Genomic DNA, 15577 nt, shown 5'->3' with positions numbered 1-15577 from the left:
GTTTACAGAGAAGAAGTTGATAATACTAGCACTGAAATGTGTATTTTCTGCATTCATTTTGTTTTTTATAATTTTCTGTTAATTTGCACGGACAGAAAATATTCTTCCCTTAAAGACTTATACATAACACAAGGACATTGGACAAGTTGCGGCCAGTGTGTGTTAAGAAGAGCCACTGTGCAGTATACACTTTGTTTTACTTGGTTGTCATTCATGTGAAATTGATTGACAATGTTTTGTAATTCCTGTGAAATGGATTCAGTGCAGTCAATAAATTCTGAATTTCTAAAGTGACACAGCTATCGTGATGTATCGTGGATGAAATTTCTTGCAATATATCGATTATCGCAGAATCGCTGTATCGTGATATTATCGCTACATCGTTGGGCAAAATATCGTGATAGTATCGTATCCGGAGGGACCTGGTGATACCCAGCCCTACCAGAAAGGTACCTAGCATTACAGGTCCTATATATAAAAGAAACTGTCTGAACTCAGTGGCCTTCCACCGATCTAATTCCCTAAGTGATCTGGGCTTTCGGGCAAATTCCAGAGGAACAAAGGAATGCATGTCTAACAATTTTGCTGACATTCTCTCTGCTATGTTTGCAGGTACTTGAAAATTTAGAGGACCCCTGAGCCAGATGTGTAGCAATCGTCTAACAACACCTAAACAAACCAAATGCATATAGTCCAGGGAGAACTGTGAAACCATGCCAACATTGCTGCCATTAAATGGATGTGGCCCCTCATGATGATGACTCTCATCAACCTTGTTTTCGAATGATTCGTCTGTCCTTAGGGCATAGTCTGTACATGGATATGTCATGCGTCTGTTAATGTATTTCCAGGCTGTGCACATTTGTCACAACCATGGTAGCCATTGTGGTTCTTTGTGTTTTTAACAAAGGACCTGGCTGGTGTGTCCAGTTTGAGCTTCAAATTCCTACCCTCAAAATCAAAACCTTTCTCAAGCTGTTGTAACTCTGTAACGAAATCTTCAAGGAACTCTTTTGCTGAGCTAGGTTTCTTTGGTCCACAGAACAAACCCATCACTACTGGTTCTTTCATGGGAACACTCAGTAGAAGACCTAAGATAGGCCACAGTTGCAGACTAGAACTCTTAAACAGAGGAAGTCCATCAATGTTTATTTGCAACTTTAAAGTGAAACTGTCCGCCAGTGTATGGGTGTACTTGGACAGTGTATTTCTAAGAGATGGCAGAATACCAAAGTAGTGATACTGTCCTCCAGCCTTTTCCAGAATAGAGTATTTGGTCTTAGTCTTAAGGAGGGTCCTAGCATCCTTTGGAAGATCAGGATGGCAAATTCGAAGTATGCCCAAAAGTGCTGTCAAAGCAACCAAAGAAATGCCAAATTGTATTGCCCAGTTGGAAATGCTGTCAGAAAGTGAAAATGTCTTATAGACTTCATCATCAGAATGTTCTGAGTCAGATGACTGAATCTCCTCATCACAGCCAACAGCTACAGAGCCCTCAGTTATGTCCACCTCATCTACTTCATGTCACCTTCCTCCTCACTAAAGACTATACTAGTTGCAAAGTCTGAACAAGTTGGACTGTCTGTGCAATTTGGTTCCTCAAAAACCTCTCCCCTGAAATCTCCAAGGTCCCTCTCCATTGTCATTTGAAAGTCAGTCAAATTTGTGCAGTCAACCCTAATTTCTTGAAGTTGCTTGTCAACGTCTAAACGTGCCCTCGTATCGTGGAACTGGAGACAGGCAAAGTCTTTCTATTCATTTTAACTGAAAGAAATATTTCAGAAACGCATAATACAGACTGCAATTAGTAAGGTGTGGAAAAGTGGCCATGATTTGTGATGTTTTAAAAAACAAAAACAAATATGAAAATGACAAGAAAATATGACATTATCAACATTTTCACTTATGATAATATTTTGCCATAGCTTTAATTAGGGATGCATGATATAATTTGGTCTGATATTGGCAACTTTTTATTTTCTGCTAGTTATCGGTATCTGTGAAATTACAGCCAATCAATAGAGGAGATAATACAAAGCTAAAATGCTTTCATTGACTTCATCAGTGCAGCATTCTTCACAAAAGGAGGAGAGGAAGAAGAAGGAAAAGAAGGGGAGGAACAAGTGCAACATGCTGTTGTCACACTCATGGCGTCAAACTGTGTTTCAAAGGAAGACAACATGATTTTAATTTGCAAAACATGCTCTACAATACTTCAGAGAGGATGGGAAAAGTCTTAAGAGTTTTAACACTACAAATCTTATTAGAGCTATGGAATATGAAATCATCCATCTTTGCTCACTGCTTTTGTGCCTTTCTTGCATAAACTAAAGGTCATGAACTTCATTTAAAAATACAAAGATTTGAGGTAATTGTTTATCCTATCGATATTGCCTTGAAAGGAAGTTAATGATCGGCATGCCTGAAAAAAATCCATATCATTCATCCCTAGTTTTAATATTATATATATATATATATAAATATATATAAATATCAACTACTCCTGCTTTTTTTGTAAATGTCACTATATATATTAAAGTCAAATGCAATTTGGTTATACAGAGCTGTAGTTAAAAGTTGAATTTGAGTTTTTTTAAAAAGTCCTTGTAGCTAATCTCTCAGTCATAATTCAGCCTTCATACAGTACAGACACATGAAACGCAGTGCAGTGAGTGGATGACATCTCTGAGGTAAATCACATATTTGTGTCCATTAATCCACTTTAAAATCAGAGAGATAACGCTTCAGAACTTGACTATGAATCATCATGGTGTTTAAGTTTTCTTCAGTGTCAAAGTATTCCACAGATACTTCTCTGTGCATCAATGGCTACATAGCAAAACTGAGCTGTTAATAGCAAATTAAGCAGACTTTTAACACCCTGAATTTGCCAAAATGTTAACATATTGGCTAAAAACAGGGCCCAAACCCGTATTATAACCTAGCTTCAACAGCCCATTTGAGTTACATTAGGTAATGCCAATGTCAGCATTAATTTCACCTGCAGTGGTTACAGTAAAGGGGTAAAAGCACAGAACGTTATGCGCTTGTGACTGAATTAAACTTAGCAGGGCAGTTAACTAGCTAATGTGAAAGCCATCCTCCGAGACAGAAATAAATCCAGTGCAAATGTGGGCTTGTTATCTTTTAGAGCTAACATTAATGGTAACGTTAAGCTAACTTGCTGTGAAGGTTAGCTAGCCATAATCACACACTTCTTAATTAGAAACGACAAAACCGAACAGAGAACTACGTTTGACCGATAACGTTATAATTTTACTGGCTGTAGTCAACTGTAGTACTAATAAAGCATATATTACATAGGTTACTTACTGTGTTCCTGTTGTGCCGCTAGTCCTCGGCTCCTTTCCAGCTCTCCTTGAAAACTGCGAATCACAACGGTGAACTATTTGAAAACAGAACAAAAGAAAACAAAAAAGGGCGCGTACGATGTGCGGGTCCCCATGGTGTCCCCACTGAGTATGCTCTTTGATGGTGCGCTACCAGTAGGCGGGGCAGATCCTCTTTGCATGACCGAAGTGACTGAGACAGTAGAGCGGATGTGCCGACCTGAGGGCGGATCCGCCCCGGAGTCCACTGCTATCTGGGAAGCCTCTAAACAAAGGGGTTAGTGCGCTAGTGATGGGATACTCGATTCCTTTTACTGACTCGAGTTTGTATGAGTCACTCACTAAAGTGAATCGGGTTTTCGAGTCACTTGAGTCACTTGAGTCACTTGAGTCAGTCACCCAGAGTGTGCGCCACGGACTGTACAAACAAGTTCCAAACCACTTGCTGCTCAGGTGAGGGAGCGGCTCTCTGAGAGCACGGGAGCAGGGAGGGAGGGAGAGCGAGTGAACTGTGAGCTGCCTGTGAACTGCGAGTCTGAGTTGCTGAGTCCTGAACGTGCGGAGCACCGAGTTTCACGGGTAAGGGAGGGGCTCTATAAGCTGGGAGGGAGAGCGAGTGAGCTGTGAGCTAAGAGTTGCAGCTACCGAGTCCTGAACGGTGCAGAGCAACGACTTTCAAGGGTAAGGGAGGGGCTCTACGAGCTGGGAGGGAGAGCGAGTGAGCTGGAGCTACTGGGTCAGTCAATTGTTCTTTTTCTGTATCAGCCTGTGATACAGCTCAGCTCGGGGCAGAAAGGAGAGGAGACAGGGGAGTTGAGTTGAAATAATGACCAGAGCCGTTGCCATGGAGCTAATACAGCAATCAGCTTGATACATTTATGCAATTGCAGTTAGAATATCAGTTGTGTGGCATGTCTTCTCTTTGCAGTTAGCTGGCGGTAGCAGCGGTGAGTCAGTGAACGAGTTAATGGAGACAATGACTCGTAACTCCTGAGTCAGTAAAAAGAATCTCGAGTGTTGAACGATTTGTTCATGACACGCACATCACTATAGTGCGCCAAACCCAGTGTCCAGTAAGTCACACCTGGTTGCTACATTTCCCAAGTTTTGAAACTCCTTCTCCCATCCGCTGGAAGCGCCCCTGAATGCGACGTCAATCGCGGCGCAACAGCCTGATGCACGCAGAACTTAAGTATAGCTGCACGCCACAACTCACCACAGTCCCATTGTAACCCTGTTGCTGGAAGCAGCAGCTTTTGCCTGCGCAGCTGTTACTAAAAAGGAGCAACCAAATGTTTGGATTTTACCTTCCCATATGCTACAGTCATTTATCTTGCTGGACGAGCCGCAGACTGCCTTGTGTTTGCTTAACACATCTTGGATCCATAGGAGACGCTGCGCAATCCAGCCTCTCATCCCTGCAGAAGACGGGTTACTGGTGTGTCCCGTTCTTTCCACCCATGTCAACTCTCCTGTTTCCTCCGCTACAATGCCAAGAACAGCCGACTGAACATATAGTTTGGAAATAATATCGTGTATTACGCTGACAGAGATTTTTGTCGGCCTCATCGTCTGCTGGACAACAAGAGAGAGGGAGATCAGTGGGGCCTACGGCTGAATGCGTGTCTCGGCTGTCACGGCCCCCTGGCTGCCCTGGTAGAGTCCCGCTGTACAACCAGAGGGAGGGAGTTATTGTGGATCATCAGGATGATAGCAAAGCAGGGAATAAGATGGCTTTCTTGTGTGGAGCAGTTCCAACTGGTTATAAATATTTCATGAGTAACATAGTTGTTATGTCATGTTAACGACATGTCTAAGCTTATGGCATCTAATGCCGGGATCAGACTGCATGATATTTATATCGTTCACGGTGGTCACCATGTCAGATTAAGCAATCACAGCACAAATTCTTGCTGTGTCTACACTGTTTACGACCCTCCACGCATTCATTGGGGACGCTGGACTGGAAATTGTCATCCATGGCTACCGAAGCTAGCATAGCACACAAGCAAGTTACTCACCAGGTTGCTGAAGTGCCTTCGCTATTTCTCGGACACAGTTTTTTCTTTTTTTGACTCTGTCATGGTAGTCCCTCAAGGAAGCATCAAAAAGGCAGGGGTATTGTTGCCACAGCTCAACAAACCGTTCCTCTACTATTGCTACACTACACGTCTGTTCGTTGTAGTCTGATCCCGGCACAAGGTGAACCTAATTGCATTTGTGCTACCAGCTGAGCCGCCACTGTAAGGATGGTGGTGCTGGTATCCTGTGTGTATGACACTAGTAGGTTTGTTGTGGGAAATGAATCGGGACTATGCTGAATGAAATGTAATTGTGGTAACTGGCATGCTCCCCTGGAAGAAAATTTTGCACATTTTAAAATTAAACGCATCATCTAGTGCACTTTCAAAGAAAAATTAAGAGGCTATCTCATAAATAAAATGACCATAAATAAGAAATTATGGAAAATACAAAATGTAGAAAATAATCAAATATAACACATAGCTTTGGCTCTGCTGCCGAGTAATTAGTCCAGTCCTAACAATTTACTTTACTACACAGTTCTTGCTATACAATGTTAACACAAGTCTATAAGCCATAGTCCGTATCAATCTATTGCTTTTAACTATTAGTCCTGACTTCTAACTAAACCTCGACTGAGAGACCGGATAATTATTGTCTTGTTTCAAAATTGTCAGCGCCCGTGAGTGCCAACTATATATTGACTGGTCTGTATGGTTGAGGTTCCCTCTGGAAGGCGCGATGGTCATTTTGTGCTTGCATATGAATGTGTGTACAAGTGCAACGCAGTTGTCTCTCTTAGCTGCAGTTCAACGTAATAGATAACGTGAGTTTCATTTCAGTGTTTTTCAGGCACAGAGTTTTGCAGTGCCTTGGACCGGAGCATGTGTGTGTGTTTGTGTGTGTGTCTGCATGTGTGGAAGAGAGCGCGTATGCGCATACAGCAGTGGGCAGGGGCGTCCACTGACTATGAGTGAAAGATGTTTTGCTGAAGCAATGGTGTGAAACGTTGGAGATCTTAGCGCTATTATTATTGATCAATATGAGACTATGGTGCAGCAAATTAGACTACAGTGGCCACCAGTCTTATTAATTAATGGTAAACACTGACTAGGGTTGGGCAGTATCCAGTTTTTCATACTGTTAGACCTTCCACAAATTTCTCCTGAGGTATATGGTATTACCACCAGCCGATTACAAATGACATTGTACGGCTTTGAGGGAGCCACCAATTGCTACTATACCATTTTCCACAGCAACGTGGCTGCACTACTGCAGTGCACTTCAACTATGATTTCCGATCTTGTGTCAGCCCTGTCCTTTGGTACTATATTCCCTCAATCGTACGTTGTATTCCTACGCACAGGTGCAGCTAGGCCTGCCACACACTGTATTACACAGCAGATCAACTGTTTGGGTCGGACTCTCAGAGGCTGTCTATTTTTTCAGGTGAGCCTTCTTTTAGGTGGCTAAAGTATGTCGCAATCACTGAGGATTCATCAGAAGGTGAAGAGGAAGCTGACTCCTCCAGCTGGTACTTCTCACCACCTCTTTGTATCCTCCTCTTCTGTTGAGGATTCATCATGCTCCTCTTGGTCACTGTCAGACTTCATGATTACATCCAAAGCTTCCTGCACAGAAAATCTCTCCATTTTGGAAGGGCTGACATGTCTGCAAGCTGCATGCATTTCTAGTTTTGACTGCTTACAGCAGCTGCATAAACTCATGCATGGTCTCAAAAACAAAGCCAACTTTATTTTGTTTTTCCCCGCAATGGCATCTTTGCAGCTCTGCAAGATGAGCCATGTTTATATTACCTCAAGGAATGTATGGGGTGAGTTTGAACGCCTATACAGGTGCATATGATCAGGGTAAAATATAGAGGTGCTTTCAACTCTACATCAAAGTCAAGCTCCTGTTACCTCCATATATCAATTAAATACAAAAATGCCATGAGAAGAACTACTTGCTCTTTGCTAATAAGGTCATGCAATGTCCACAGATACACTGTATCTGCCAGATACACTACGAAGCCAGAAAACACTCACTCATGCATACATCCACATGCACACACATCAGTGCTCGGCATACTGTAACTCGTACTCTTGCAGACATTTACTGCATATATGAGTTTGCAGAAATTTACTGCATATATCTGTATGTTTAATTTATTATATTCTATTGAGTTAGGCGTGTGCGTGTATTCAAATGCAGATTTATGTGAGTGGGTGTGAGTATGGAGCCAGAACAGTGACGGTGAACTATGGCATTGGAAACACATGACTCATATCTTGAGGAAACTGAACAAAAATTCATCATTAGTGTGTGTATATTAAGTGTTTCTTTCTGCCACCATTTATCACATAGACCCTGACATTGGCTATATTAGCTGGCATTAGCTAATATCAGAACTTGTTCCAGCAGGACTGCCAGACCAGCATAACGTCAATTAAAAATGAACATTAATCGAGCCCAGTTCTTTTTGAAAGAACAACAGCAGAGGGAAACAGACTTAACATGCCTGTGGTTTGGAAGTTTCAGGTGAAATAGAAGGAGCTGTGTGCTAGGTGTGTGCCCATATCAGAACTGTGTTGGTTCTGTAACTGCAAAACTCAGTTAAAGGAGTTGGCCTCCTTAAGATGCAGACATGCAAATCACACTCTACTTTCCCTTCCCTTAAAACCCCTCCTCTCCAGCCAAAACGGTGACAGAAAGTTGACACTGAAAATCAGTGACACTGGAGAAATTACTGACGTTGGAAAAAATCCTTTAACTGAAAAAAAAAGATTGTCATTTCAAATCACATTTAAAACATATCAAAATGAAATGAAATCACTTTGTGTTTTATCTTTCAGTGTAATTTTTTTCAGTGTCAAATATTTTTTTCAGTGCCAGTACAGCTTTTTCAAATGCAAACGTCTGAATGCCAATGTTTTCGTTGTTAGTTCAGGTTTTGTTTTCAATAACTTACTCCATATGTGAGCAAATGTTGAGAGAGGGAAATAGAGGGTGTTCCGACCAGGGCCTAAGGGAAACCCTGGCACAATGTATAAATGAGGCTCCTTCTTCCCATCTCCCAAGCACCAGCAGCAAAGTATTTTTGAAGGTTTTATTTGAAAACATATCTAGTTTACAAAGAGACATGCGGAGAGAGGAGAGCCCATGGGAACTGGGAGGAGCCAGCCCTAAAACTTCTGGCTTGGAGGCTGGAACCCATCAGCTCCCTCAGACAACCTACACTCACACTCATTCACTCAGCGAATCACACCTGGTGCCAATCACACATTCAGGTAACAGAGAGATCAGAGAAAATTAGAGGACATTCATCAATAGAAATGTTAATACAACCTATAGGGTCGTAACAGAGGGACAGAGAGGAAGAAAGGGATAACAAGGACTTGAAACTGTTGTTCAGTATAATTTCCATTTCTGGATACTGTTGTAACTGGACATATATACACAAAAACTCACATTAAAACACAAAAGCTCTCGTTTATTTATTTATTGTTTTACACTAATCACTCTCCCACATCCATATCAGCAGAACCAGACATCATTTCAGCTGCAAGCATTGACTTTGTAAGTTTTATTAAAAGGCAGCACCTCCCCCAAAATACAGGTAAATGGTGCCATCTGGTGGAACATTCAGAAATGAATCCAGGACCTCAGGATGAACACCTGACAACATGGGATGCATGATTTTATGCGGAAATGACAGGGGTCTAGTAAGTTTATTCAATTATAATATATTATATATATTATATTATATTATATTATGTTATATATAGCATTCAATATCACTAGCCCCATTCACACTGCCCTTTGAGTGCGGGGACCCTACGCCAATTCTCCACATCCTCCTCCTCTATGTGAAAGTCTCAGATGTGGCGAGGGGTGGAATTTGGCTATGCCTCCGGAGGTAGTATCAGAGGTAGTATCAGAAACGCAGTATTGGTGAGCCGAACCAGTGTGAATGGATGAACAACAGTAACGTAGTGTCTTTGGCAACTTATATAAGGAAAAAAATACAGCAGTTATACGTGGAGAAGTGTCTGTCATCATGTCTGTCCTACTGACTCTTTGTCACATTTCTGCCCAAAAAACAGCATCTGTCCCCGGCAAAAAACTGTAACTCACCAAGTGTTTGTCGCGACGGTCAGCCTTCCAACCGAGACTTCAGTGAACTTTCCCCCAGAAAACAGCATCCCTCCCCGCGAGTGACAGAGTCAGACAGCGACCTGTTTACTGATGGTGATTATGTAATTATGTAATTTAGAACAAAAAACGTAACTTTGGCAATTTTTGCAGGATGTTTGGTGGGTCAGGATCTCAATCACAACACATTATAACAGCATCCATATGATTATAAACAGTCAGCGGGTACATGTTTAGATTAACAGGTGGACACCGGGGGAAACACGTTGAAAAAAACACACACGTCATCATCATGATGTGTACTGTCACGCCTCTTTTGGAGCCGCAGCGCCGGCTTTCTGTGTGAATTACATACTGGTTCTTCTTTACGCCGGAGCTGCTTGGTTCTGTGTGAACAAGCAACGGCGGAGAATTGGCGAACTGCCGCTGCGGTGACTCTGTGTGAAAAGGGCTAGTAACTCAAGTAATCAAATCTTGAACTCAATTAACATGCGATTCCCAAGGTGGAAACACTAAGAGTTGAAATTTTTCACACACCATGCAGAAGCTTGGGATAGATAGATTAAAGGGCCATAGGTCCGCTCATTTGTTTTGGAACAGTTTCTCAAAGTGATAAATTATTTCTCTGAAAAGCTATTCTAAACTTTCTGGGAGCAGTATTTTGAATGGATCCCTCTAGTGTGTAACAAACAGTTATGTTACCTGTGTTTTTGACAGCTTGTGTGTGTCAAATATATATATATATTTATATATGTATATATGTATATATATTTATATAAACTTGAAATATTAAAATCACATTTCAGGTTTTTATCAGGTTTCATATCTGCCAGGATATGATATTTTGTGAAATTGTGAAAAATTATGTGTGTGTGCTCTACCAAAAAAACCTTTCTGTTTCCATTCCGTCAAGGGTCATTGTAACTGATAATAATATTTATAACAATTGTTTAATACCGTTTAACGTGAAACCGTGAAACTTCTGAGTGGTTATCATACTGTGAAAATCTCATGCTGTTGAAACACAAGTTATATGTTTGTACTGTTGTGTATGTATTTTTAAAGTTGTGTGTGAAGATTAAAGAAAATGGTGAGTTTTTTCAGTAATTGTGTTCCAGCTATTGAGAAAAACTGTAATATACTGCCCTAATTTATAAGGGAATTGTTTCTTTGTACATTATGTAACCATAAAGTGATGTTATAAAATAAATGGAGTCTACTACTGACTAATACTAGCTCTACTATAGGGCCCATGCCTGTTCTGAATAAGCATACGTAGTTCTTAACTTTTCATTTATCTTCATACACTGTTATCCTCTTCCACCATGTGCTTTTAAAAACGGACTTTGTTTTTGCTGCTTGTGTAATCTCTTTCACCAAATGTCAGATGAACAGAGTATTGGTTTGTTCAAACTATGGTTCCAATCTTTTGTTTTACAACTTCAGGTATTTTTCAGCTACATTAAATTGACAGTACCTTGAATGGCAGTTAGGTGTCATTGATGTCATTACAGCTCCTCATTGTCAGTCTTTTCTGGAGTTTGATAAGTGTGAATCATTGTCCTGCACAGGAAGCAACACTGGCATTGGCAAGGCGACAGCTCTGGATCTGGCAAAGAGAGGAGCCAGGGTGATCCTGGCCTGCCGCAACAAGGAGAAAGCTGAGGCTGCTGCTTTTGATATTCGCAGAGTGAGTACAATAATGGCAAGAGGCTGCTGCAAAGGAGACATGGTCCATTGTGCTGTAATTCATGACGAGCACTGAAAATTCCATTCTAAATCTTAGAATTTGACTGTAAGCATATTGTCAAGAAATACTCAAACATTTGGACCTTACCCTCACTTATTAATTATGAAATTAATTAAATGAATTAATTAAAATGATTAATTGATAATCAAAATAGTTGGAAATTAATTTTCCTTTGATCGACTAATCGATTAATCAACCAATCACTGCAGCTCTATTGTTAACCCACAATTAGACTTTTACATAGCCTCTATACTTTTGTAATAATGTGGAGGTAAGTTGATGTGATTATCAGGACATGAAGGTGTTTATTTCTTATCACTCTGATCACAGTAACAGTGAAATGACCTGAGCCCTTAGAGGGCTACATATTGTCCACACTTTCATGACCATCCAGACTGCAGAAAAAATGTGTATTTTCAAATAAAGAAATACATTTTTCCATCAGTATTGATCAGTTCTGCTTGTTCTGTTTGTCTGTGTATTACAGCCAGACTAAAACAACATTTATGTCCGTCAGGAGAGTGGGAACAATCAGGTGATGTTTATGCAGTTGGATCTGGCAAGTTTGAAGTCTGTGCGCAGCTTCGCTGAAAACTTCCTGATGTCTGAGCCCAGACTAGACATTCTCATCAACAATGCAGGTGAGGGTGTTAAAACACGATGGCAAATCCCATTCCATGGTACATTATTTATACATTTTTTTAGACAAAATAATAACCAAAGTAAAATGAAAAGTACAGTTTAAGGAAAAAGGGGTTACTTTTGATTTCACCACTACAGTTTTGTAAAAAGGAAGTATACTGTTTCAGGTGTAATGGGTCCGGGACATACTGAGGATGGTTTCGGCATGGCGTTTGGGGTAAACCATCTGGGTCACTTCCTGCTCACCAACCTACTCCTGGAGCGCCTTCAACAGTGTGGTCCTAGTCGCGTGGTCACTATGGCTGCACTCCTGCACCGCTTTGGCAACACTGACTTCCCTCTGCTGGCTTCCAGGAACAAACTAGTATCTGGTCAGTCTACCTGGCACAACTTCCAAGCCTACTGCAACAGCAAGTTGTGTAATGTGCTCTTTGCCAGGGAGCTGGCTAACAGGCTGGAGGGTACCAGTGTCACCAGCTACAGCCTCCACCCAGGTTAGTGCTTACTGCACATTCTATATAGGATTTTTTTGTGATGTAGGATGTCCTATGGTAGGTATTTTTTAGCTTGAAAACATTTTCATTTTCTCTTGGCCCTTGTGTTTAACAGTTTCAAGTCTGTTGCACCTCTGACCACACCTCATAAAACCACTTCTAGCTGTTGTTATTTTAATACTAACAAGAAATGACAGAAAGCTGACAGAAATGATATGGTAAGAAACACAATGCTCGTGGGTAGGGATGTAACAATAACAATATACCAAGTTTCACAATACAGCAATTAAAAAATGTGATACCGCCTGTGACATTATCTACCACCATATCACATGGTTATTTTTCTTCTAAAGTTCATGGATCTGTAACCCAGCCCGTGTGAGATTGCACCTCTCTACACCCGGAGACTCTGCGTTGTGTTGATGTTGGTATTGTTGGGTGCAATGTGAGGGACAAGTCGGACACACGGATGGTCAAGATCGTGGCTGAGACCGCACGGTTTATTGAGTGTCGATGCTGGCGGAGCAAATGCAGAGCAAATAACTGAAAACACGGCGTCCAGTAAAGGACAAACAGCCACAATCGCGTAACACCTGAGGGCATAAATAATATAACAGCACCATCTATTGACCAAAATAGGCAACTGCCTTACAGATCTAACAAGGGAAATCAGTATGAATGCATTCTACTATCTCTCCATGTCATTGTATATTTCTGTTTGAACAGCAGAGGGCACAGTCACACTGCTTAAGAAGACAGTCGTTCTCATAAGACCCGCCCTACCCACCTCTGATTGGTTGGCTTCATTGGTTGCGTTCTCTATGCCTAACTCAAACTGTTAACTCACAAAAGCTCTGGTAATGTCTCTTTTCGGCATTGTTTGAGCTATGGTAACACTACAACCTCTTCACACCAACACACAGACGTCTTCACTCATTCTCCAGAGCCACTTTTGTGTCTCTAGGCTCGTTAGGTTAGGGTTAACCCTAACCCTAACCCTAACCCTTCCTGTCTGCTTCATTTAATGAGCCGAAAGACACTGCATTTGCAACAGCCTACTACGACTAGCAGTGGCCAAAAGTTTTGAGAATTACACAAATATTGTCTGCTGCCTCAGTTTTTATGAAGGCAATTTGCATATACTCCAGAATGTTATGAAGAGTGATCAGATGAATTGCAATTAATTGCAAAGTCCCTCTTTGCCATGAAAATAAACTTAATTCCAAAAAAACATTTCAACTGCATTTCAGCCCTGCCACAAAAGGACCAGCTGACATCATGCCAGTGATTCTATCGTTAACACAGGTGAGAGTGTTGATGAGGACAAGGCTGGAGATCACTCTGTCATGCTGACTGAGAATAACAGACTGGAAGCTTTAAAAGGAGGGTGGTGCTTGAAATCATTGTTCTTCCTCTGTTAACCACGGTTACCTGCAAGGAAACACGTGCAGTCATCATTGCTTTGCACAAAAAGGGCTTCACAGGCAAGGATATTGCTGCTAGTAAGATTGCACCTAAATCAACCAGTTATTTGATCATTAAGAACTTTAAGGAGAGAGGTTCAATAGTTGTGAAGAAGGCTTCAGGGCGCCCAAGAAAGTCCAGCAAGCGCCAGGACCTTCTCATAAAGTTGATTTAGCTGCGGGATCGGGGCACCACCAGTGCAGAGCTTGCTCAGGAATGGCAGCAGGCAGGTCTGAGGGCATCTGCACGCACAGTGAGGCAAAGACTTTTGGTGGATGGCCTGGTGTCAAGAAGGGCAGCAAAGAAGCCACTTCTCTCCAGGAAAAACATCAGGGACAGACTGATATTCTGCAAAAGGTACAGGGATTGGACTACTGACGACTGGGATAAAGTCCTTTTCGCTGATGAATCACCTTTCCGATTGTTTGGGGCATCCGGAAAAAAGCTTGTCCGGCGAAGAAAAGGTGACCGCTACCATCAGTCCTGTGTCATTCCAACAGTAAAGCATCCTGAGACCATTCATGTGTGGGGTTGCTTCACACTCACAATTTTGCCTAAGAATACAGCCATGAATAAAGAATGGTACCAAAACATCCTCCGAGAGCAACTTCTCCCAACCATCTAAGAACAGTTTGGTGACGAAAGATGCCTTTTCCATCATGATGGAGCACCTTGCCATAAGTCAAAGGTGATAACTAAGTGGCTCGGGGAACAAAACATCAAAATTTTGGGTCCATGGCCAGGAAACTCCCCAGACCTTAATCCCATTGAGAACTTGTGGTCAATCCTCAAGAGGCGGCTGGACAAACAAAAACCCACAAATTCTGACAAACTCCAAGCATTGATTATGCAAGAATGGGCTGCAGTCAGGATGTGGACCGGAAGTTGATTGACAGCATGCCAGGGCAAATTGCAGAGGTCTTGAAAAAGAAGGGTCAACACTGCAAATATGTGTCATTCTCAAAACCTTTGGCTATGGCTGTACACTGACAGATTTCTGTGGCCCTGGTCATCTGCAGGACAACAAGAGGGAGAGAGAACGGTGGGACCTGCGACCAAGTGCCTCTTCTCGGCTGTCCCCCATGTCACATCTCCATGGGTGCCTTGGTAGTCCCTCTGTACAGCCACACGGAGGGAGGGATTGCTACTGGCTGCTGTATTGTTTTGCAGTTGTAGATGGTCCAATCATTTCATTACATCACCAACTCACCAGGTCAGAACTCTGCTGTCCAATTACATCTGAAGGAGAAAAAACATTCATTTGAGGACAACAATGTAAACATTTTGTCCAGAGAAGACAGATGGTTTGAAAGAAGAGTCAAATAATCCATCTATGTCAAACTGGAACAACCGTCTTTGTACAGAGGAGGTGGCCTACGACATCACTTATCACCCACCTGCAATGCAGTACTGAGTTCCCTCCCCAGACCGCTTAACAACCATTCACACCTGGGCTCACCTAGTCCTAGCAACCCACATGAAGGCCGGTTAGTTCAACGACCCACAAGTGGCCCTAACGACTCTGAAACTCAGAGCTCACATGTGTCCTTATTGACTCTGTAAAGACACTCCCACACAGAGTTTAAAAGCCTGCATCTCCCCTCCAGTTGGTTAGAACTGAAGAAGCCTCTTGGATGAGAGATGAAACATCTTCAAGAAACTGAAACACATCCAGTTGCCTACTGGCTCCGCTATTTTTG

General features: G+C 41.9%; 1 protein-coding gene across 1 annotated transcript in view; it reads left to right on the top strand.

Moving 5' to 3' along the window:
* LOC141015989 (dehydrogenase/reductase SDR family member 13-like) overlaps positions 1 to 15577 on the top strand; it is a 29097-nt gene that overhangs the window by 11446 nt on the left and 2074 nt on the right. Inside the window, exons 2-4 of the mRNA XM_073490221.1 lie at positions 11099 to 11217; positions 11795 to 11918; positions 12087 to 12413. Coding sequence (XP_073346322.1) covers positions 11099 to 11217; positions 11795 to 11918; positions 12087 to 12413 — 570 coding nt within the window. The remainder of the gene's footprint in view (positions 1 to 11098; positions 11218 to 11794; positions 11919 to 12086; positions 12414 to 15577) is intronic.

The sequence above is a fragment of the Pagrus major genome, chromosome 2 (assembly GCF_040436345.1).
Source record: "Pagrus major chromosome 2, Pma_NU_1.0".
Classification (NCBI taxonomy): domain Eukaryota; kingdom Metazoa; phylum Chordata; class Actinopteri; order Spariformes; family Sparidae; genus Pagrus; species Pagrus major.
Note: the sequence above shows the minus strand (reverse complement) of the source record. Positions and strands in the feature narration are given on the sequence as shown.